The 25,127-nt window shown below is 39.4% G+C and overlaps 1 protein-coding gene and 1 long non-coding RNA gene across 2 annotated transcripts in view; both read right to left on the bottom strand.

The window, feature by feature from the left end:
• LOC109925389 (CUB and sushi domain-containing protein 1-like) overlaps nucleotides 1–2,908 on the bottom strand; it is a 29,236-nt gene extending 26,328 nt beyond the window's left edge. The window contains exons 1-2 of the mRNA XM_048611829.1: nucleotides 2,840–2,908; nucleotides 358–454 (exon numbers count right to left, since the gene is read on the bottom strand). Of these exons, the coding sequence (XP_048467786.1) occupies nucleotides 358–454; nucleotides 2,840–2,906 (164 nt within the window). The 5' untranslated portion in view covers nucleotides 2,907–2,908. The remainder of the gene's footprint in view (nucleotides 1–357; nucleotides 455–2,839) is intronic.
• Nucleotides 2,909–3,589: 681 nt separating this feature from the next.
• LOC125486057 lies at nucleotides 3,590–5,463 on the bottom strand. Its single transcript, XR_007264732.1, has 3 exons — nucleotides 5,410–5,463; nucleotides 5,039–5,112; nucleotides 3,590–3,628 (listed from the first exon to the last, which is right to left on the bottom strand). It is a non-coding gene; the product is annotated as an uncharacterized LOC125486057 (long non-coding RNA).
• Between the last annotated feature and the right edge of the window lie 19,664 nt (nucleotides 5,464–25,127).

The following is a 25,127-nucleotide window of genomic DNA, read 5'->3' as shown; positions in this document are numbered from 1 at the left end:
GATGCTGCTTGGCCTGCTGTGTTCATCCAGCTCTACACCTTGTTATCACAGATTCTCCAGCATCTGCAGATCCGACTATCTCTGAAACACTAACCTGTACTGCTGCCTTCTAAACATTTCCATTTTTACATTAATATTCCTGTTCCTGTACTACTGTCCTGCATTTTCATCATATATTGGAATTTTGTTTAAAATTGCCAGCTGAACACTAAAATGGAAGTCTCCCTCAGAGCTCATGCGAAGAGATTTTATCGGAAATGGTGAAGTTGTGGTCATTTGAAATCAACTAAATCACAACATTAAAATAACACAGACCTTCATTAAAATTATTCTGTAATTCATATACTGAATACTCACCCAGTATCACAATAAAAGGTAACATTACTTCCAACAGTCCATTTTGATGCTTTATAATATCCATTCAGAATTGAGCCAGGGTTACCACAATTCATCGCTATAAAAGGATACAATAACATGAAAAATTAGAAATATTACAAGAATCCAAAGAAGCTGAAAAATTTTTCATTGTCATTCACAGATATTTAACAAGAGAATGAAATATTACACAATTGTCTAGAATAACAAGTTATTTTACTTTTCTAAAGTATGGCATTTATAATGCAGGATTTTCTCTAAATTCACAATATGTCACTGCAACTGGTCTCTGTATCGAACATCATAAATCTTGATAAGAAACCTAAAATCAACATGGTCACATACAGTCCCAGCAATGGGGTTTTCAATATCAATGGGTGAATCAGTGGAAACCCCACATCTCTTCCATATGTAAAAGGCCCGAATTGTTGTAAGGACCTTCACACGCACTTACCCAGCCAATGTAGGCCTTTCTCGTTATCAAAGCTGAAGGTGGTTCTCCTTTACCAGCTATGCTACAAACGTCAATCAACACCTTGTGGTACTATGAAGGGTGACTGCTGATAATAATGCTCCAAGGCCCAGCCTTAGCATCTCTGCTGCATCAAAGTATACAGGAGACAGGTCTGGGGCAGCACAGTGGCTCCGTGGTTAACACTGCTGCCTCACAGCGCCAGGGACCTGGATTCGATTCTGCTCTCGGATGACGGTCTGTGTGGAGTTTGCACATTCTCCCTGTGTCTGCGTGGGCTTCCTCCCGGTGCTCTTGTTTCCTCCCACAGTCCAAAGATGTACAAGCTAGGTGGATTGGCCATGCTAAATTGCCCATAGTGTTCAGGGATGTGTAGATTAGGTGGGTTACAGGGGGATGGGTCTGGCTGGGATGCTCTGAGGGTCGGTGTGGACTTGTTGGGCCGAAGGGCTTGTTTCTACACTGTAGAGATTCTATGATGATGAGGTGAGGGCAGGGGGTGGGGTAGATGTGTACAAGGGTAGGGATTTTTTTCTGATGCTGGATCTCTCCATTGGGCACTGATTTTTCTGACAATGAAAAACACACCCACTCCAAGATACAGGAGTATCCAACATTGTTTCCTGCATGGTCTTCAGAGGCAAGGAGTGTAACTCTAAAAGTACCCCTATATTATGATGGTCTCAGAGATAACTGCTCTCAAATTATTCATTAACAGGTTGAATTGTCATTACATAACCAGCAGACTAGATTCTTATATCAGGCTGTTGCCTATCCTCACAGTTTTCAGGTCATCTGGAATCTGATGTGAATCCTTCTGCCCAATTCCCTCAGTAACCCATCCCCAACCTGATATCCACTCTAGCAGGTTGTGTTAAATTCCAGCCAGTGGCAGGTATCCTGCTATCCACTAAATGATTGGAGCATGGCAACCATGCAGGAGCAAAGGCATTTAGAAATCCATTTCTGAAGTACAAAAGACACTTAAAATTGCTGGTCTAATACATAAGCAAACTGGTATTGAAATATTGTTCATGAAGTGTAAGGAGTTACATCTGACTTGGTGATATGTTAATCAGCAAAGTATACATCACTGGGAAGTGATGCAATTTCGCATGATCTTACTCTTTTTTGCAGCCTCATAGCAAAATAAATCCACAGTAGGATGTTTCTTAAATACATTTAATATTTTCTTTCCTTCAGGAGAGTTTGTAAATATCCTGGAGTAGCACAACAAGATCAAGAAGATTATAACCTCTGATTTCAAGGGTGTTGGACCTCAAAATGAAGAAGTGACCATTTGACTTCTAAAGCATTATTGAATCTACCACAACACAATCACCACTAAAATCTTCCACTATGTTTGTGCCACCTCCTCAATATTTATTACTTTCTTTCAAGCTTCTGCAGTAAATTAATGCAACAGTTTCCTATGGGCTGCACTAATACACCTAACTCAGTAGAGGCAAAAGAACAGCCCCACTTGAATCATTAAACAAAAACTAAGAGAAATAGAAAGGGGTGAGCATGACTTATGGGTCATTAACATCGATTGCATGTTTCCCTTTATCACTTATTCTCACTTCGTTGCTCTCCATGGCCCACACTGCCACTTCATGTCAGTCATATTTCCACTAATATAACCACCTCCAAAATGTCACATCATACACCAATGCCTAGCCTGATGTTCCATCAGTAACACTTGCAATGCAGTGAAAAATTGCATTCTCTTCAAGGAATAAAACTGATTTCATGAACAATTACTTCTTACTTCACATGTTATATTCCATAAATATGCAATGTTGCATCAAAGCAATTAATGATTCTTTTGTCCCATTTTGAAATTCAGCAGTCCAAGCGAGAGGATGTCAAAATGCTGAAGCAAAGAAAACTTGAATGTCAACCAATATTACATGGCAATTCATTAACAGCAGCTCAATCATTTGGTACAGACCAAAACATCACTTTACAAAAGAGGGAAATCTAACTTACATTCACAGGACGGAACATCACCAACCCATCCTTCAGCTGTACATTGTTGATAATCTCTACCCACCATCTTGTATCTAGGTAAAAGAGAATATATCCACCCGTATCAATGACCTGGATGTTAACTTGTAAAGATGCACATTTTTCGGGCTAGATAACGAATTAAGATGAGGAAACATTTAAATCAATAAATTGTATGCAATAAAATCAAATGTGGTAATAGTTGAGCAGAAAAATGAATTTGAAATTAAATAGAATTGCAATATTGCTAAAAATGATGCTGATCACACTTTATATATAGTCCAATTTACAGGAGGATCATGGTGCACCATCTCACCTTGGAACAAATTACAATATAATTTAAGCATTTTGAGGAACACAGCAGATAAATTCATCCAGTGTTGATCTCAGTGTATGGGCACAGGCATCATCAACACATTTAACATTTCTCTCTGTCGATAGGTATTCAAAACTCATGCAGCAACATCCCTGATCCTGATCAGAATATACACATTTTTAAAAAAACAGTCAGCTCAGGATTGAATTGGAAGCCCCAACCATAATTAAGTGGAAAATGTGTATTAGAAATGCATGACAAGATGAATGTGACCACCTGAAAATGTCTTATGATTCAACGTTATAACAGCACAGTCTTTTAGCAAAATTGTTCATTATTTTATGTTGCAAATACTCACCCAATGTCACAATAGAAGGTCACTATATTCCCAAATGTCTTATTTGGTGTCTTATAATATCCATTCGGAATCTTAGCAGGGTTACCACAGTTTATTGCTATACAGAAAATAAAATGGGAAAATGTAGAAATGTCACAGAACTCAAAAATGTTCAAAAGTTCTTTCATTGCAATTTATTTATTTAACTTGAAAGATACCATGCAACTACACAATTACTTAGTGTGGCAAATTACTTTTAACTTTGGAATCCAATTTCCATAATATTTCAAAATGGTTAATAGAATGTAGTATTTTACTCTATGGGAGTTAGAACTTGCTCAGTATCAAGGGGATAATCACACAATTTCTGGGCAGGACACGTCATCTTTACCCCAGGCTCTGAAGCAACTGCTTTATTTGGAAATTATTCATGACAAGGGTCTCTGAGGACAATAACAAAAATGCTTTAAGTTTGGCCCCAAGACATCTCTGAAGAGGACAAGCACACTTGTTGACTCTGGGAGCCCCTGGCTTGTGACCTAACAAATGGAGAAAATTCATTCTGGGAAACACTGAACATGGAAAGACTCTATCAGGAACACACTGAGGTGATATTGAGGCCTCTGTGAAAGTGCATGTATTTCCCAATAACTCAGTTACCCAACAGTCCAAGCATCACCTGCTCCAAATGTGGTAGAGTTTGCAAATTACACATTGGACTTAACAGCAATCTCAGAACCCACCAAACCAGAATGGAAGTAAGTCACCCTTGATCTTCAGCGAATAAGAGGAAAAAGATAAAACACCAAAGTGGGGGGTGACTTTCGGTATCTTTGCCATCTCAAAGACCACTTACCTTTGATTCCACAGCATTCTCTGCTCCACCTCAGCACCAACACCACAAAAGGCTGTCTCCCATGTTTTTGTCACCTCAGATAAAATTATTAATTTATTTCAAGTTTGATCAACAAATTAATGCAACAAGTGCTGCATTCACACAACTAATTCAGTAAGATGCAGATAGAGAACTACTTGGAGCATAAAATGAAAATGGTAAAGGAAGAGAAGGGAGTACGAGTCTGATTTAATTATGGACAACTACTATTGTCTGTGCTTTTCCTTAATTGCCACTTTCACTTCCTAGATTTCCATTTGCCAAAACTGTGTTTGTCAGCTATTCTAAAGTGAGCACCTCCTCAATGACCCATCCCAGATCAAAATCCTGCTCTACGCTTCAACACTTAACATTTGCAGTAGGGCAGCTGATTAAATTCTGCAACAAACAAACATGATTTGATGAATGACCATTTCTCAAATCACACTTTAATTTTCTTTAAGGGCAATATTGAAAGAAAATTATTAATCAGTTTCCATCTTTTGCACGATGATGGAACTCCAGCATGAACAAATATTGTAAGGAAGAAAACTTGGAATTAAATCAAAGTTCCAACAATATACTGAGAATAGCTCTATTATTTGGCAGGGAAGATCAGTTCATCACTTTACTAAAGAAATAAATAGAACTTACGTTCACAGGATGGAACCTCACCATCCCAACCTTTGGATGTACAGTTCCGATAATTACAACCCAGCATTGTATACCTAGAAAAAGAAGATCACCTGTTATCGGCCACCTTCAGGATAATTGGCAAAATATTCCAATGTACTGGCCAGGCTTGAATTCCAAGGTCTAAAAATCAATCAAAAATCACTTCCCTTTTTACGTTTCTTTCCAAAACAAAATTAGTCAAATAATGAAAGAAACATGCTTACAATGTAATAACATGAAACGATGTGATCAGAAATGTGAAGAACAAGAGACGGACAGACATCTAAACTGAATTCATCACAACATTAAAATAATATAGTCCTTCAATAGCTTACATATGGAAAACTCACCCAACATCACAATAAAAAGTAACTTTATTTCCAATGGTTTTATTTGGTGCTTTATAATATCCATTCAGAATCTCTCCAGGGTTACCACAGGTTATTGCTGCACAGAAAATAAAATGAAAGTAAATAGAAATGTCATCAAATTCACAGATCAGCACTTTTCATTGTAATTCATAGATATTCAACATGATCATGAGCAGGCACATCAAGCTTGCCAACTATAATAAATTAGCCCAATATTGGAATGCAGCAGTCAAATTAATAGCTACACAAATACTGTTTCGGATATTCTCTGTCTGCAATATTCACAACAGATCCATCACTATCTTTGATGGAAAGATGTGATATCCTGCACCAATCTTCATCTACTTACTAAATGATAAGAGACTGAGTATCTTGGAAGAGCAGAGATATTCTATGCAATTCACTGAAAACAAGTGAAAAAGTACAAAATTTAATCAAAGTGATTAATCCAATCGTGCCTGTTGTTTCAGAGAAGCTGGAACTCAGAAGTGAGGAAGTAACTTCAGATTCTCACATCCTCGTACCTGAAAGTTTCCAATTCCATAGCATTATCTGCTTTGCCTCAGCGCCGCCACCACCACTAAAATCGTCCACCATGTTTTTGACACCATATCGATATCTACTACTTTTACTCAAGTATATATTAATGGGATAGTTTCCAATCAGTTGCACTAACACAACTACACATGTCAAGCACAGACACAGCAGCATCTTTCAACAACAATGGAAGCAGGAGTATGAGCATGATTTATGTATTGATCATTTATCTAAATTGCACTTCTCCTTTACCTTCCACTTACTCCTCCAAATCTCCTGTTGTCCAAACCAGCACTTCCAAACAACTCAAAAGCCACTAAAATTAACACCTTCTAACCTTCCCATCACCATCCGAACTCATCTTTTGACTCCAATACTACCAACATTGATATAAAGTATGGTCATTTCTCCATTCACACATTATGTTCTGTTAATAAGAAATGTTGAATGAAAGCATTGAAAAAGTGTTTCCTCCCATTCCAAAAAGTCAGGTTTCCAAGGTAGGACATGCAAAACATGCTGTATAGTAATAAATGCAATTGGATATGACCCAATTTTATACAACATTTCATTGAAAGTGGTTCAATCATTTTGTATGGACAAACAAGTAAGTTACTTTACAGAAGAAAGAAACGTAACTTACGTTCACAGGATGGAACTTCACCTTCCCATCCCTCAGGTGTACACTGTCGATAATCTCTACCCACTATTTTGTATCTAGAAAGAGACAGGCCGGTTATAAGTGACATGCATGTTAACTGGAAAAGTATTACAGCATGCTAAGAGCTCTGATCAGACCACATTTAGAGTATTATGAGCAATTTTGGGCCCTATACCTTAGGAAGGATGGACTGGCTCTGGAGCGGGTCCAGAGGAGGTTCATAAGAATGATCCCAGGAATGAAAGGCCTAACATATGAGGAATGTTCAAGGACTCTGGGTCTATACTCAATAGAGTTTAGAAGGATGAGGAGGATCTAATTGAAATTTACAGAATACTAAATGGCCTGGACAGAGTGGACATTGGGAAGCTGTTTCCAATGGCAGGAGAGACTAGGATCCGAGAGCAGCACAGCCTTTGAGTAAAGGGAAGACCCTTTAGAACAGATATAAGGAGAAACTTCTTCAGCCAGAGAGTCGTGAATCTTTCGAATTCATTGTCAGAGAGGGCTGTGAAGGCCAGGTCGCTGCGTATAGTTAAAGCAGAGATAGATAGGTTCTTGATTGTCAAGGGAATCAGGGTTACAGCGAGAAAGTGGCAGAATGGGGTTGAGAAACTTATCAGTCATGATTGAGCAGTGGAACAGACACGTTGGGCCAAATGGCGTAATTTCTGCTCCTCTGTCTTATGGCCTTATAAGGGCCTACATTCAATTAGCCTTCCTGATTACTTGCTGCATTCTTGTGCTAGCTTTATGCCTTATGTAAAAGTACCCCCAACTCACTTTCCTTCTCTTCATTTAATTTAACTTAACTTCATTTTGGCTAAACCACTAAATTTTAGGTTAATATCTATAATTGCTGTTGTCAATTCACTTACCAGATGCCAAGAAATGAAGTGGGATGTAGCTTGCATGTCACTAAGGGAGAGATTGATATCTAGGAGAGGTGTTTTCTGGCTAAGGGAGGGAGAACAGAAGCTGGAAGATCATAGGAAAGGACAAGGGTGGCTGTCTTGGTTAATACCACCCATTTTCCTCCACACACCCTCCATCATGGAAGCCGGATCCCTTGATCAAGCATTAAGTGCCTGACAATGAGGATCCCTAACATAGGTTCCTGCAAACAAACCAGATAGTCTGCTTTTGGGGTTTTCTGTCCAGTGGCACTTGGATGAGATGCTTCAGAGGATATTAACTGTACACTTAAAAGCCTCAATAGGCATCAGAGCAAGAAGACTGTCCACAAGATTTCCAACAGCAGTCTTAATTGGGATAAAGACAGGAAGGTGTGGTCCTCACCTGAATCCTTCTGTCTGATTAAATGCCAAGTCCAATATACGGAGCAATACATTAATTTTGCAGCATTGGTTTATGGATAATTAACATATCAGCATTTCCACACTGAACTGATATTCCATTGCAAGCATTAACAATCCTGTTCAGTATAAAAACTTCATTAAAAACAAGTTGTCAGTTCAACACTAATTTGGAAGCCTCGTGAGAGCTCACTTGATATCTGAAGAATGAGAGATGGTAGTCATCCGAAATGGTCTTAATCACAACATTAAATTAATATGGACCTTCGGCTAAATGATTGAGTAATTTACATACAGAATACTCACCCAGTATCACAATAGTAAGTAACTCTATTTCCAAAGGTCTTATTTGGTGCCTGAAAATATCCATTCAGAATCTCTTCAGGGTCATCGCAGATTATTGCTATACAGGAGTAAAAATACATGAAAACATATAGAAGGATTACACAGCTCCAAAACCTTCAACAACTTTTTTAACAATCTTTGATGAAGTGACCAGGAAGGTTGAGGAGAGCTGTGTGGTGGACATAGTCTACATGGATTTCAGTAAGGTCTTTGATAAGGTTCTAAATAGTAGGCTGCTCTGGAAGGTTAGATCACATGGAATCCAGGGAGAGTTGGCAAATTGGATATACAGTTGGCTTGATGGTAGGAAGAAGAGAGTAATGGTGGAAGGATGCTTGTCGGACTGGAGGCCTGTGACTAGTGGTGTGCCTCAGGGATCAGTGCTGGGCCCATTGCTGTTTGTTAACTATATCAATGATATGGATGAGAATGTACAAGGCATGATTAGTAAGTTTACGGATGACACTAAAATAGGTGGTATCGTGGACATTGAGGAAGGTTATCAGAAATTGTAGCAGGATCTTGATCAGCTGAGGAAGTGGGCTGAGAGATGACAAATGGAATTTAACATAGAGAAGTGTGAGGTGTTGCATTTTGGCAAGTCAAATCCAGGTAGGAGTTTCATGGTGAATGGTAGGACTTAAGATGTGTAGTGCAACACAGAGACCTTGGAGTTCAGATGCACAGTTTTCTGAAAGTGGAGTCATAGGTAGACAGGGCAGCGAAAAAGGCTTTTGGCACACTGGCCTTTATCAGTCAGGGCATTGAGTACAGAAGTTAGGAAGTTATGTTGCAGTTGTAAAGGACATTGATGAGGCCACACTTGGGGTATTATGTTCAGTTTTGTACCTTGCTATAGGAAGGATGTTATTAAACTGGAAAGAGTGCAGCAGAAATTTACAAGGATGTTGCCTGGACTCAAGGGACTGAGCTATAGGGAGAGGTTGGACAAGCTAGGACATTTTTCTTTAGAGTGGAGGAGAATGAGGGGAGAATATATAGAAGTGTATAAGATCATGAGAGGCATGGATAGGGTGAATGCACTCAATCTTTTTCCCAGGGTTGGGGCATCGAGGACGAGAGGTCATCAGTTTAAGAGGGGAAAGAATACATGGGAACCTGAGGGGCAATTTTTTTTTTTTTACACAGAGGGTGGTACACATATGGAATGAGCTGCCAGCAGAAGTGGTTGAGGCGGTACATTAACAACATTTAAAAGGCATTTGGACGAATAGTTGGATAGGACAGGTTTAGAAGGATATGGGCCAAGTGCAGGGAAATGGGGTTAGCGTGGATGGGCGTTTTGGTTGGCATTGACCCATTTGGGCCGAAGGGCCTGTCTCCCTGCTATAGGACTCTCTGACTCTAATTTCTTTCATTGTAATTTAATCTGAAATTAAATAGCCACACAGTGCCCAAAATTTCAAGTAAATCCAAATTTGGATGTCTTTTCGAAACTATGAAAACACTAATACAAAAAACTTTCTCTCATTCCACAATGCCTCACAACAATAGCTCTCGCAGTCTTCAACAACATGATGTAGTAACCAAATCAAACATTACCAGCAAGCCAACATCCTAGGACCAGATCTGCCCACACATAATATGTGAGCTTTAACAATGATGGATAGTACCCACATCTTTAATAACTAAACTCTCCATGATGCTTGCAGTTTTGGAGAATGTGGGATAAGGCTACAAGTCATGAGTCTGGACTCAACTTTCCAGAAGTCATTGCCTTCATTGCTGTTTTGGAAAACTCAAAGACAACACTCACCCCAGACAACATTTATAGCATCAGGCCGCCTTCTGAGCGCAACAAAGTCTGAACGCAACAAGGTCTGAATGCAACATGGTCCACAGTTGGAAACTTACTGACAAGCCAGTCAGGCATATTAATAGCTACCCATGTCATAATGAAGTTCTATTTGAGAAGTTGAATATGATTTTGGTGTTGTTATTTTTTCCTTGGAAGTTATTGAACATTAAATTGATCAGGATCATGAAAGCTTGAAGTCTTTAGATACATTAGAGTATACTATTCAGTGGATAAAATGTTCCATGGCATTGAAAGTCAGATTTTAGGGCAGCACAGTGGTTAGCACTGCAGCCTCACAGCACCAAGGACCCGGGTTTGATTCCACCCTCGAGCGACTGTCTGTATGGAGTGTGCATTCTCCCTGTGTCTGCGTGGGTTTCCTCTGAGTGTTATGGTTTCTTCCCACAGTCCAAAGATGTGCAGGCTAGGTGGATTGGCCATGCTAAATTGCCCGTGGTGTTCAGGGGTGTGTAGACTAGGTGGGCTATAGGGGGATCGGTCTGGGTGGGATGCTCTGAGGGTCGGCGTGGACTTGTTGGGCCAAAGGGCCGGTTTCCACACTGTAGGATTCTACGATTTGACTATATCATTTGCACCCTGTGCTTTAATCTTTTATGTTACTGACAATTTATGCATCTGTTCAGATTTTGAAACAAACAATGGAGCAGATGGCTGAGCTCTCAAGGGCTTTAATATATTCAACTAAGGTGATTTTGTTAGCACAAGTGTGAATGGAATCTCATTGTGAATGTTGAGCTGTGACTCTAATCCACTAATTGATTATGCTTAGAAATAGTTATTGAAACATCTGTTAAGGAGGCAGTGAGCTTTGTTATATTGGTGTAAACCTGTGCACTTAATTTTTTAATGGAATTTGAATGACTGTTGGTTTATGTTTGACAGATTGATGACTGCATAGTAAGGAAGTAGAGCTCAAATAGCTATTTGTTTATTTTAACACTTTCAAGACCATCTAAAAGGCATCCAAATCTTATTGTAGGGCTCGTGCATAACACACAAATTGTGTACTGGGTGAATCAGCATGGAGAAGCCATGGGAGATATGGAAGGGAATGAAGTGGATATGGGATGGGGGAACTGAGAGAGGATATGTCAACATCTGGGATGGGAGAGCATGAGGATATGGAGTGGATATGGGAGTTGATTGGGGGTGTGAGATTTAGGGGCCTAAAACCTATTAGTAGAATTGGTCCAATGTCAAAATGTAAGGAAGCTCTAACTGCTTGCACCAACAGCTGCTCTCCTTAATTTTGGCCTCAAGCCTACTTCAGGAAGAGTCAGCTGTGACTCCAACCCATCCCCATTAATAAACCATGAAAATGTTAAGAGCAAACAAGGCCGGCCAAGTGGGATTGTGATGTCAGAAATCACCTGACTCGATTTTAATCTCAAAGGAAAATCTGGCCTGCAATATTCAGTAGCCACTAAATATTTAAGTAGTTAGAGAGTAGGAGCTGTGAAGGAGGTATTTAGGTGTCATGCACTCAAGTCACTGAAAATTAAGTGCATACATGTGGCATAAAATCAAATTGGTCAATACAATTTTGTCCATTACTTCAAAAGGTTTAGTTTGTTCATATGATGTAGGCATTGCTGGCTAGGCCAGCACTTATTACCCATTCACCAAAACTATCTTTCTTTTTGCAAGGTATGACTCCAACTAGAGAAATATATAGTTTTTCTAGGTCAAACGTTGCCAGGATGTCACGGGCGGTCACTTTCACCACACTTCTTAAAGTTTAACTCTTTTGTTCATGTTTAGACCAAGACTGTAATGAGGTCAGGAGCTGGGTGGCCCTGGTGGAACTGGAACTGAACCTTAGTATGCAAGTTATTGCTAAGCAAGTGCTGCTTGACAGCACTGTCAACAATCCCTTCCATCACTTTGTTGATGATCAAGACTAGACTTACAATGCGGTAATTGGCCCAGGTAGACTTGTTCTGCTTTTTCCAGACAGGATACACTGGGCAAATTTCCACATGATCATTCACCAATGTTGTAACTGTACTGGAACTTAGCTAGAGGAGCAGCTAGTTCTGGAAAACAAGTCGTCAATACTATTACTAGAACGTTGGTCGGGCTGATCGCCTTTGCAGTATTTAGTGGCTTCAATCACTCATTGATATTACATGCAGTGAATCAAACTGGCTGATGTCAGGTATTTGTGATTCTAGGGAAGTCTCAGTCATCCACTCAGGACTTTTAGATAAAGTTTGGTACAAATGCTTTAGCCATATCTTTTACATTCTTTTAATATAAAATATCAGAACATCAGAATTCCAAGCCAATGAATATTCTAGTACTGGAAGGAAGAAAACTTGGATGTGAACCAACACTATATGACAATACATTGAAAGAAGCTGAAACATTTATCCTATACAAATAAGCCAGTCATTTTACAAATGAGGTAAACAAAACTTACGTTTACAGGATGGAACCTCACCATCCCATCCCTCAGCTGTACATTGTCGATAATCTTTACCCACCATCTTGTATCTACAAAGATAAAGAGTCTAAAATGGTCAACTGAAATCATCTTAATTACAGCATTAAAATAAATAACCTTCAGTAAATTCATTTAATAATTTACCTATTAATTACTCACCCAATGTCACAATAAAAAGTAACTTTATTTCCAACTGTTTTAGATGGAGCCTTATAATATCCATTCAGAATCTTCCCAGGGTTACCACAAGGTGTAACTATGTAGAAAATAAAATGAAAAATATGTGGAAACGTTATAAAAATCCAACAGTATTTTTCATTGCTATTGAGAAGTATTTAGCATGAAGATGATAAACTATTGCACAGTTGCTCAGAATATCAAGTTACCCTGACTTTGGAATTCATTTTTCAAAATAATGGCAACACAATGTAAGGCTCTCTAAATCCACAATACCTCATATCAATAGATCTCTGGTTTAAAAATCACTGTATTGAATTTATCAATCTTCACCAGCAATCCAAAACATAATGATACATTTTCACCTACATATTATATGGTGAGATAGGAGCTGTAGAGGAACAAAGGTATTTACATTTCCTTGTGTTGTTAAAAACTAATGTGCAAGTACAAAATATAACCAAAATTATTACTGCAATATTATTTAAAGGATGTCAGAACTTAAAACTGAGTAAGTGACTTTAAAGTTTCTTATTAATATTCATTCATGGGATAAGGATGGCAAGAGGTGACCAACCCTAATTGCCTTTAAGAGTAAATACATTGCTCTTGGTATGGAATCACACGCCAGCCAGCTCATGTTAGGATTTCTAACCCTTAGTAAATGAGACAGGTTTTTAGAACTATGGATAGTTTTGTAGTAAAACATTTTTTTAAAATTGAATTCAAATTTCATCATCACTCATGGTAGGATTTGAACTCATGTCCAGAGAATTAACCTGGTATACTGAATTACTAGCCAAGCAACATTACCATTACACCAGTGCTTATACTTACACAATTTAGTGTGAAGCTTGAATATGGCGTTGATTAAGTACAGTACCTCCTACGGCTGTCAATTGCAGAAAGCTAGAAAGACTCAGTTACATTTGTCAGTATCAGTGACAGATGAGTAATATTCCTCTGCTCATACTTATGGAGATATGTTTGTTTCTTTATGGAAATTTATGGTTACAAAAGAAAAATGTACAATCTGACAAACTTACTAACTGTATACTGAATCTTTCACTCTATGCAGATACATTGGGAAATTGCCTTTGTGGTTTTTCATCCATTACTTGAAAAAAATCAAGATATGCACCTGGCATTATAAATGTAAAGCCATGAAGAGAGTTGGAGAGTCTTGGAATCAGGGGTACAAATTAAAAATAAGAGGGACGTCATTCAGGATTGAGATGAGAAGGAATTGATTTTGCTCAGAGAGTTGAGAATCTTTGAAATTCTTCACCAGAGGGATGTGGAGGCTCAGTCTTTGAGTATGTTTAAGTAGAGGTTGTTTAATTTCTGCTTACCAATGGCTTAAACGGTTACGGAGATATTATAGGTAGAAGGCATTGAAGTGTTCGATCAGCCATGACTGCATTAAATAGCAGAGAGGAGATGATAGCCTAGCAGTAATACTATTAGACTACTAATCCAGAAACCCAGCTAATGTTCTGCGGACTGTAGTTCAAATTACAGCCAATAAATCTGATAATGATAAGCACAAAACCATCGTTGAAAACACATCTGGTTTACTAATGATCTTTGGGAGAAGGAAATCTGCCATCCTCACCTGATCTTGGAGTCATGTGATTCCAGACCTACTGCAATGTGGTTGACTCTCAACTGCCCTCTGAAATGGCCTAGCAAGCCACTCACTTCTATCAATCTGCTACAAAGTCACAACAAAGAAATTAATTCAGTCCTCCTGGCATTAGCCTGGACAATGGAAACAAAAACGGTGGGGAATCAACCCTCGTTCAATGGACTATGCAGGAGGGCATGTCAGGAGCAGTACCAGGTATACCTAAAAATGTGACATCGAACTGATAGAACTACTAAACAGGATTACTCGTGTGCCAAACAGCATAAGCAGCAAGTGATAAACAGAGCCAAGCCATCCCGCAACCAATGGATCACACCTAAGCTCTGCAGTCCTGCATATCCAATTGTGAATGATGATGAACAATTAAACAACTCACTCCCCATCCTCAATGATGGAAGAGAGCAACACATCAGTGCAAAATATAAGGCTGAAGCATTCGCAGCAATCTTCAGCCAGAAGTGCCAAGTGGATGATCCATCTTGACTTCCTCCAGTGGTCTCCAGCATCAGGTACCTGCCAATTTGATTCACTTCACACGATAGCAAGAAATGGTTGGAGAGACTGAGTACTGCAAAAGCTATTGGCCCTAACAATATTCTGACAATAATACTGAAGACTTGTGTTCCAGAATTTGTGCATCCCTGGCCAAGCTATTCCAATACAGTGACAACATTGTGATCTTCCCGGAAATGTGCAATATTGTCCAGGTACGTCCTGTGCACAAAAAAACAGGACAAATCCAACTAGCCAATTACTGCCCCATCAGTCTTCTCTCGATCATCAGGAAAGTGATAGAAGGTGTCATCAACAGAGCTATCAAGCAGCACTTGCTCAGCAATAACCTGCTCATTAACATCCATTTTGGGCCCTGCCAGGACCACTCAGCTCCTGACCGCATTACAACCTTACTTCAAACATGGGCAGAAGAGCAGAATTCCAGAGGTGAGATGATTGTGACAGCCCTTGACATCAAAATTATATTGGACCTAGCAAAATTGGAATCAATGGGTATCAGGAGGCAAACTCTCTAGTGGTTGGAGTCATACCTGGCACATACCTGGTTGTGGTTGTTGGAAGTCAGTCATCTCAAAGACATCTCTGCAAGGGTTCGTCAGGGTAGTGCACTAGGCCCAATCATCTTCAGCTGTTTCATCTATGACCTTCCCTCCAATGATAAGGCCAGAAGTGGTGGTTGATTGCACCAATGATTGCACAATATTTAGCACTATTCACAACTCCTCAGATACTGAAGCAGTCCATGTTCAAATGCAACAAGACCTGGACAATATCCAAGTTTGGCCTGACAAGTGGCAAATAACATCACGCCACACAAATGCCAGGCTATGACCATCCCCAATAAGAGATAATCTAACCACCACCCTTTGACATTCAGTTGTGTTACAATCACTGAATTCCCCCACTATCAACATCCTTGAGGTTACCATTGACTGGAAACTCAACTGGATTCACTATATGAAAATAGTGGCTACAAGAACAGGTTACAGGTTAGGAGTATTGCAGCATGTAACCCACCTCCTGATTCACCAAAGCCTGTCCACCATCTAAAAGGCAAAAGTCAGGAGTGTGATGGAATATTCCCGACTTGCCTGGGTGAGTACAGCTCCAATAAAATACAAGAAGCTTGACATCATCCAAGACAAAGCAGCCCACTCAATTGGCATCACATCCACAAACATCTACTCCCCCCACCAGTAACGCTTAGTAGCAGCTGTGTGTACTATCTACAAGGTGCATTGCAGAAATTCACCCAATATCCTTAAACAGCACCTTCCAAACCCATAACCATTTCCATCTAGAAGGATTAAGGGAACTGATACAGGGGAACACACCACCCTAAGGAGACAATGGCCTTACAGTATTATTGCTGGACTGTTAATTCAGAGACCTAGATAACATTCTGGGGACCCAGGTTCAAATCCCACCACTGCAGATAGTGGAATTTGAATTCAACAAAAATATCTGGAATTAATCTAATGATAACCATGAACCCATTTTTGATTGTTGGAAAAACCCATCTGGTTCACTAATGTCCTTTTGGGAAGGAAAAACTGCCATTCTTACCTGGTCTGGCCTACATGTGACTCCAGACCGACAGCAATGTGTTTGACTCTGGACTGCCCTCTAGGCAATTAGGAATGGACAATAAATGCTGCCTGGTCAGTGATGCCTTCATCCTATCATTTAAAAAAAATTAAAAACTACCTGCAACTTCCCCTCCAAACCACTCACCATCCTGACTTGGAAATACTTCGCTGTTGCTGGGTCAAAATCCTGGAATTCCCTCCCCGAGGGCACTGTGGGTCTACCTACAGTGCATGGACTGCACTGCTTCAAGAAAGCCACCTTCTTAAGGGCAACTAGAACAGGCAATAATGTTGGCCAATCAGCAGTGCCCATGTCCCACAAGAATAAAAAAAGGTTGAATGGGATGAATGGCCTATTCCTGTTCTTATTTTCTATGGTCCTATGAATCTAGCCACATATGAAGATGGTGGTCATGGTGATGGATGAGAGGAGATCTTGTTTGCTCTGACCAGTAGGAATTGGTGCCCTGACCAATAAGTATAGCAAGGGGACTTTGCTCTTTTGTTTTGTGGGACTGCAAGGAACAGAAGTGATTCCACAAATTCAGCATAAGCTGTTGAATCTCTGGCTCTCAAGCCTCCAAACAACATTGCCAAAATTCACCCCAGCCCAAAAGGACCAACACTCTTCAGCATAGAAGCTGAGTGGACCACCTGCTATTGCATCAGGCCAGAATTAGCAGGCTGTGGATTTGTGCTTGAATTCAATTTCCTGCACAAATAAGGTCTGGGCTTCAAAAAGAATCAGCCCTCTTGCCAGGACTACTGGGCAGACCATCCTGATTTGAGACTATATCTATAAATATATATTCTTCCAATGTCACTGGGTTAAAATCCTGGACCTCCTTCTCTAACAACATTGTGGTGCACCTACACCAAACAAACTACAGGGTTTCAAGAAGGCAGCTCACTACCATCTTCTCTAGAGCAACAAGATCATAAATAATAAATAAATTCCAGCCCAGCTAGTGATATCCACATCCCATGAAGGATTTTTTAAAAATGTACTGCTTGCCTGCCAGCTGCTGGAATTCCATGCTGGGAGAAAATTCAACACTGAATTATATGTTTATATCTATAATATTATGGGTTGGTTAAAGGGAAAATGTAAGGTATTAAAACATCATATCCCTCAGCACTTTGGGTCACTGAAAAAAATTCAATTTTTTTAAGAACAGCAAGCAGTGTGATGACAATAGGGAAATATCTATCTCATTAGAACATTTGTTTGGATTTGTTAAAAGTTTGCCCTATATATATCTTTTGATTCCATGTTCACCTTTAAGAGATGATTACAGATAGGTGATGCTGGTCCGAATGTGTTACTCTCACTGCATTCAATGACGCTGCTGCCATACAGTTCATAACCTTCATTATCGCAATTACAGAATAATGTCACCCAAATTCTGTATTTTGGACAAAAACCAAAAGAACTGTGGATGCTGTAAATCAGGAACAAAAACAGAAGTTGCTGGAAAAGCTCAGCAAGCCTGGCAGCATTTGTGAAGAAAACAATCAGTTAACCTTTCAGGTTAGGTGACCCTTCCTCAGAACAGGATTCTGAGGACCCTTCTGAGGAAGGGTCACCGGGCCAGAAATGTTGACTCTGATATTTTTCTTCACAGATGCTGCCAGACCTGCTGAGTTTTTCCTGCAACTTCTGCATTTTGGAGCAAATCCTGTGATGATGTAATCATTTACAAGCCAATCTGGAAACTGGCATCCATCAACTCACAAGAGAAACATACATGCCAGGTAATAATTAAATAAAGAGAAAACCCAGACACATCCCTCGACCTTTTAATAGCATTATGTTTACTGAATCACCCATCATCCATACCGTGGAGTCACCATGGTACAGAGACTCCAATAAACCAGCTGTTTAAACACTTTAGCAACAAGAGCAGATCAGAAACTGGGTGTTCAGCAGCATGACCTCCTCACACCTGACAGTCCTTCCACCAGTCACCGTTCATGGCAACATTCAAAAAGTTAAGAATATCCAAAAATAGATACTACCCTTATAGCTGAACTCAATATTCACTCATCTATCAGCATAGTCACTAAGGTGTTTTAGTTTTCACCAGGCAACTAACTGATACTTAATGAAAAAGTTTTTCGGGTCCACTACAACTGCTCCCATCTTACCTCAAATAACAGCACATTTGTTAAAGAATCAAACTTAAAAAATGCATAGAACTATACATGGGGAAACTGGGCATAAACTAAAAATAAGTCTTGCTTTATGTAATAGAAGTTCATAAAGAAATAAAGGGCTAAAATATAGAAGCCCATCTTCTACAATAGCAATGAAATCCTCCAGAATAATATCTCTTGCACTACAATAAATAGATAGCTCAGGGTTTACACAACTCAGCTGTTTAAGTATGATCAGCTTTTGAGTTTTAATAGTAATCCAGTATACAATTGCTTTAACAACATGAATTAGAATTCATCTAGAGGTTACAGAACAGCAAAACAATAAAATTCCTTCAAATGAGATTTGGTTCTGTGTTGGCGTGATAGAGGGATAGTGTTAGGTATTAACTAAAGTCAAGTCCTCCAACACATCCGGATTCAGGTATGCTATAAAGGGAGGTGGCTGTAGTTGTTGCAGGTTAGTCATCAAACTCCAGGACTACAGGAATTACTCAGGAAAGCATCCTCAACCCAACCATCTTCAGCTACTTTATTAAAGGCCTGTTCTTTTCATATAGCCAGGTTCAGGTCATTGCTGATGACATTATAATGTTGAGGTCTATTCACAACTTTAAAAAAAAGAACTGTAGATGCTGAAAATCAGAAATTGCTGGAAAAACTCAGCATCTCAGATTTTGTTCTATTCACAACTTTTCTGATAAAGAAGCTACTATGCAAGCCTTAATGCAATTAATACTTTGACAGACATGTGATGGTTAACATACATGCCAGGTAATAATTAAATAAAGAGAAAACCCAGACACATCCCTCGACCTTTTAATAGCATTATGTTTACTGAATCACCCATCATCCATACCGTGGAGTCACCATGGTACAGAGGCTCCAATAAACCAGCTGTTTAAACACTTTAGCAACAAGAGCAGATCAGAAACTGGGTGTTCAGCAGCATGACCTCCTCACACCTGACAGTCCTTCCACCAGTCACCGTTCATGGCAACATTCAAAAAGTTAAGAATATCCAAAAATAGACACTACCCTTATAGCTGAACTCAATATTCACTCATCTATCAGCATAGTCACTAAGGTGTGCAGTGTAACAATTCACCAAGGCTCTTTCAACAGCACTACCTGCACCATGTGACTTCTACACCAAGAAGGTCAATAGCTAAATTGTTGTGCAAATGTCATCACCTCAACGTCACACATCATTCTGTCTTGGTAACCATTGCTTTGATTGAAAACTACAATTAATAAAATCTAGGAGATAATTATGCTCCTGTAGCTAGGTTGGGAGCTAATTGTTATGTGGTGATGTAGAACACCTGTCATGTAATGGCTCTTAAAACTGAAAAACAAGCAAGAGGGTCAGATCACTCTGGCACAGAAACAGGAATGTTTTAACAATATAGCAGAAACTATGCTTCGCAGAAAATGTATCTTCCTATTAGCCATTCATTGTAAACTCCTCCTGAGAGGAAAGAAATGCAAATTTGTTTTGGTGGGGGAATTGTTAAATAGATGACAGATCCAGTCCAATCAATAGCCCAACAGGTGGCATAGTTTGAAATTACCTCCGAGATCTTTTGCAAACTTAAGAAAGTTTGGTTCTATTCTGCACAGCAGTTTTATCTGCTGGCCACTGAGTTAAAGGTAGAGTTCAGACTTTTCAGGAGTGTTCTTGAGTTTCAAGGGATCAAAGGACGTTACTGGGAGAACCTCAGGAGAAAAATACAGGGACATTAAAAGAAAAATGGTGTGTTTTTTCATACTCTTCAAACACATTTCTTTAGTAGTTATAAAAATACTGAAGATAGGAAAAAGTAGGCTTTTTTGGCAGAACAATTGGAGACAAGAAATCAGATGATGAAATCTGCGAGAATAAATCCAATCACAGTTGATTACTGAGGCAGAGCTGTTCTGGATCTAAAACATAGCATCCTTTCGAGACATAATGTGGAGAAACAATCTCAAATAATTCTTATTTTGTAGCTCAGGGTCGTTGCGAGTCAAAGAGTTCTGAGTCCACTTTTTAAATGCTGTAAAATCACATTTTTCAATCAATGAACAATCGCCATTATATTTTGATACCATTTCACAAATTTGACACGCACCATTGTGTGATATGGGGGTGCCCCATCATGAACTGATGGATGATTATTACATTTAATGGTGACTGTAAAAGGGCAACTTTAAATTCAGTTGGAGACCGAGACAGACAGTAGATCAAACATTTCGGGGATTAATCTCATTCAAGTCAATGACAAAGAACAATGATGAACCAATGTGTGCAATTTAGAGCAGGATCATGGACATTCTTCACTCTGCCATTTCCTTTTGCTCTTTTTCAATACCTTAAGAAATGGCCTGATCGCTTCAGTTCAGTTGTGCTTTATTTTGGGAAGTGCAGTTAAACAGAGAGGTGAATACACGGGAGACAGTGTGAACTAAGAATGCTGGAAAAATTAGCCGTTATTTAGGTTACAATACAAGGTGTTAAAATCAAAAATACTGAACAAAAGGATGTAGAATACGGAAATAGGTCAATGTGGTCCATTTGGTCTATGTGGGTGTTAAGACTCCACACAAGTCTCCTTCCAATCTTCTTCAATTAACCACATCACCAAATCTTTTTATTCCTTTCTCTGTACATGTTTACCACAGTTCCCCTTAATTATGTCAAGGCCATTCACTGGAAGTACTCCTTGTGATAGGGAGTTTGCACATTCTAACCAGCTTCTGGATAAATAACTTCTTTTTGAATTTCCTTTTATATTTACTGTAACTATTCTATATTTACGGTTCCTACGTCTGATGTAACCTGCAAGTGGAAACGTCGCTGCAGCAACCATAACAAAACCTATGGTCGTGTTGAAGGACTCAGTTAGGTCATTCTTCAGTATATTCTCTCCTGGAGAAAAGAGCCCCACATAATTATTCGTCCCTGATGGGTATAAAGTTCTAATATCATTTTAATAAATCATCTTGTATCTTCTCCAATGCCTCTATGTACTTTTTATAAGATGGAAGCCAGAACTGTTTCAAGTACTGCATGTGTGGTCTCACCAAAATTTGGTACAAGTTTAACTTAATGTCCCTACTTTTCAATTCTATTCCTTGAGAAATGAATTCTTGTGTTTGCTTGCTTTTTTTTAAACTGAGTACTTAATATAAATTGTTATTTTTTGTGATTTCTGAAACTGTACTTCAGTACCTCCTTATAAAATTTCAAGTTTATTTGTATATAAAGGAAACAGTAAACCCATATTTTTATTTTTCCCAAACTTAAGAAATCGTTACTCACCTATTTTGCAAGTAGGTGGTGATGGCACAAATTTGTTGTTCTCAGTACATTCAATTACACTGGTGCCAATCATTTCATAGCCTTCATTACAACTGTAGGTGACTGTATCATGATAGTTGTATATATGTCGAATTCCTGCCACTATGTGACCATTTTCTGGCAATTCAGGGAGACGGCATCCAAACACTGACAAAAGACAAATATGTTAGTCTACACTGGATAAGTGAGTATAGGTTTTAATTTTTAAAAAATGTATTTGCACTTTAACTCCAGATTGTACTACCATCCTAAAATGTGTACGAGGAAATTTGTGAAGAAGGAAAAGGTCAATTAACAGAACCTGCTGTGGATATTTACAGTGGAAGGGTATAGAGAAAAATTGAGTCTTCTTGAAGTTTTGATAGCTATTTCTAATTTTTTTTAATATATTCACATATCTGGCAATTTCAAACTTAACAAAATGTTTCCTGCAGCATAGCTGGCCAAGTGACTCTCTTATTAAAAGAAAATCAAAATACTGCAGATGCAAAGGATCTGAAATAAAAACAAAAACTGTTGGAAATACCCAGTGAGCCAAGTCATGATTAAAGATCAGCATGCTGATATGTTAGCATTGATTCTGTCTCTGCAACTACTCCCTGGCCTACTGAGGGTTTGCAACACTTTATGTTTTTATTTCAAATTACCTGACAAACTGCATTGCTCAGTGCCTGTATATCACACTGTGCACATGCTCATTATACACTGTGTTGCACACTTGTTATTTGACTATGTGGTTGAACTGTGCATTTATTTATTGTACAAGCCTAGTCTTTATGCTGGTTCATTGCAGGGCTGTGTGTGTCTTTAATTCCAATATGCCCTGGAATACAAAATGAGCTGAGAAGGGTTTCCAACCACTGCATACGGAAGTCAAGATTGAATACAGTAATCTTCTCAGGCATGCTTAAAAACCAAGAGATTATTAGACCTAGCTGGAGGACAAGAGGAGGGAGATACAAAGGGTGGAGCTGGGGACAATGGAAAGAGTAAATGAGATGGGTGGAAAAGGAGGATGGAGAAAAGTCAAGAGAAAGGATAGTGGTGGAGTGGAAAGAAGATGGGAAAGAAAAGTAGATAGGGAAGGAGACAGGTGAGAGAAGATAGAATTGACGGAGCTCAGGAGAACCTTCAAGTCAATTTTGATTTGTCTCTTACTATTGGAGAAAACTGAAGTGTCAGCTGTGAGATACAGTGGATTACAGCCTCTTTCCTTTCCCACTAGTCACCATATCAGCACTTATCTTCCTTCTATAACCCTAGCAGTCTCTTTCTTCTCCCCACATTCCATGCAATTTCATTTTTTCCTCCAAAGCCCACTTTCTAGGCACTGTCTTCTCCCCACCCTCCATACAGCTTCATTATTCTCCCGGGCTGACACCTTTGTTCCCTAATCCCTCAGGTACAGCCAATAGTCAGAACACCTGACAGATGGCTCTTTAGTCTCACCTCCAGCAAAAGGGCAAATAGGATGGACGCAGAATGAACTGGAACGAAATGGGACCCTCCATACAAGCTCTGCAGGCAGATGATTGGTTCTTCCAACATGTTTGATCACCAGTGCCACAGGAAGGCAAGATTTTGAAGCCAGGTTAGAGTTGGCATCTGCATCCTCTTTCCTAATCCATCAGGTAGGTATGGGCAATTAGCAGCGGTCACTGGAGGGCTGCCATAACTGAGCACATCCCCACTACCAATATTCATTGACCAATATGTATGTAGGGCGACTGTGAGGCATGGTACAAGGCGGCAATAAAATGAGTGGGAGTATGAGTGTTGGCTGTTCAGAGAGAATTGAGAGTAGCTATGAGGATTATAGTTCTGAGAACTGCCGTGCAAGACAGTGCAATATGGAACCCAGCACCTTAAGGTTTCGATGAGCTCCGGGACTCGTGCACAGTTTCCGGGGACCACACTCTTCCTGCAGACCTACTTGGCCACCTCCATGCACGGCTGTGCAGTTACACAGGCGATCCTCTTCTGCTCATCCTTGGAAACCATTACCTCATTGCAGTCCGTCAGGACTCCTAGGTAGGAGTGAGAGACCTGCTGTGCTTTTCCAGCCTCCCACCTACAGACTCTGGCTTCCAGCATCTGCAATCCTTATTGTCTCCAAGCTTAAATGCTTTTGTTCTTCAGCACATGTAAAGGGTTTGTTACACCATTGTATCATAGAATGAATTGCTCCATAAGACCTGTATCCTAACTGTTACAATGTAAACCCATACCACAATTTATCTTAATGTTGCAATTAGATAAATGGGAACATAACAGTTTTGTTCTGGACCAATATCTTGCACAAAATTTAAGCTATTTTTTAATGACCAGCAGGTGTTGGTGGGAAGCATCAGAAATGTAACAAAATTTAACTTAAACTTATTTTCATTTTTGATCAATTGAAAACTGAAACTGAAATATTTTAGTGGCAAACCAAATTACCCTTTGGCAAAAATCACTACCCTTTAATTTTTCCAGGAAACCATTTGTGCAAATTTGAAAAGCTAATGTATGATTAAAAGAGTTTCTATGGTCATATTGCATGAGAACAGTATTCTGATACTCAAACACAACATTTTAATTAACTGTACCTTTGCATGTCGGTGGTCTCTTGTCCCACTTTCCAGACTCTGTACAAACAAGTCTGTCTGGGCCAATCAATGAATAGCCATAATTACATGAATATTTTGCTACCATTTTATATTTCCAGTGATCTCCATTGGGTGGTGTTGGGGTTTTCCCATTACGTATAGACGGGAGGTTTGCACATCTGACAGCTGCGAATAAATGACGTTCATTAATGTTCTCCACAGACTGTCAAATTGGAATCTTCGGGCATTAAAAACTCAAACAACTCAGTGCCAAAACAAAGATAAAACAACGGACTGCAGTACAGAATAATATGCAGTTATTCCTCTCTCCCCTATCTTTCGCTCCCTCACTCTAATACCCAAAGCAAAGATTGGGCCTGAATTTAGTGCTGGCAGTAACACGCCGTTCCCAACAGTCACCTGCCCTCAGAGGGGATGGCCTACTGATATTATCACTGGAATGTTAATCCAGAGACCTGCAGCCTCACACTACACCCTCCCACCTCCCCATTAAGCTTACTAGCCTTGACACCC

The sequence above is a fragment of the Rhincodon typus genome, chromosome 25, assembly GCF_021869965.1.
Source record: "Rhincodon typus isolate 14 chromosome 25, sRhiTyp1.1, whole genome shotgun sequence".
NCBI lineage: Eukaryota > Metazoa > Chordata > Chondrichthyes > Orectolobiformes > Rhincodontidae > Rhincodon > Rhincodon typus.
This window is presented reverse-complemented; position numbering and strand designations above follow the sequence as displayed.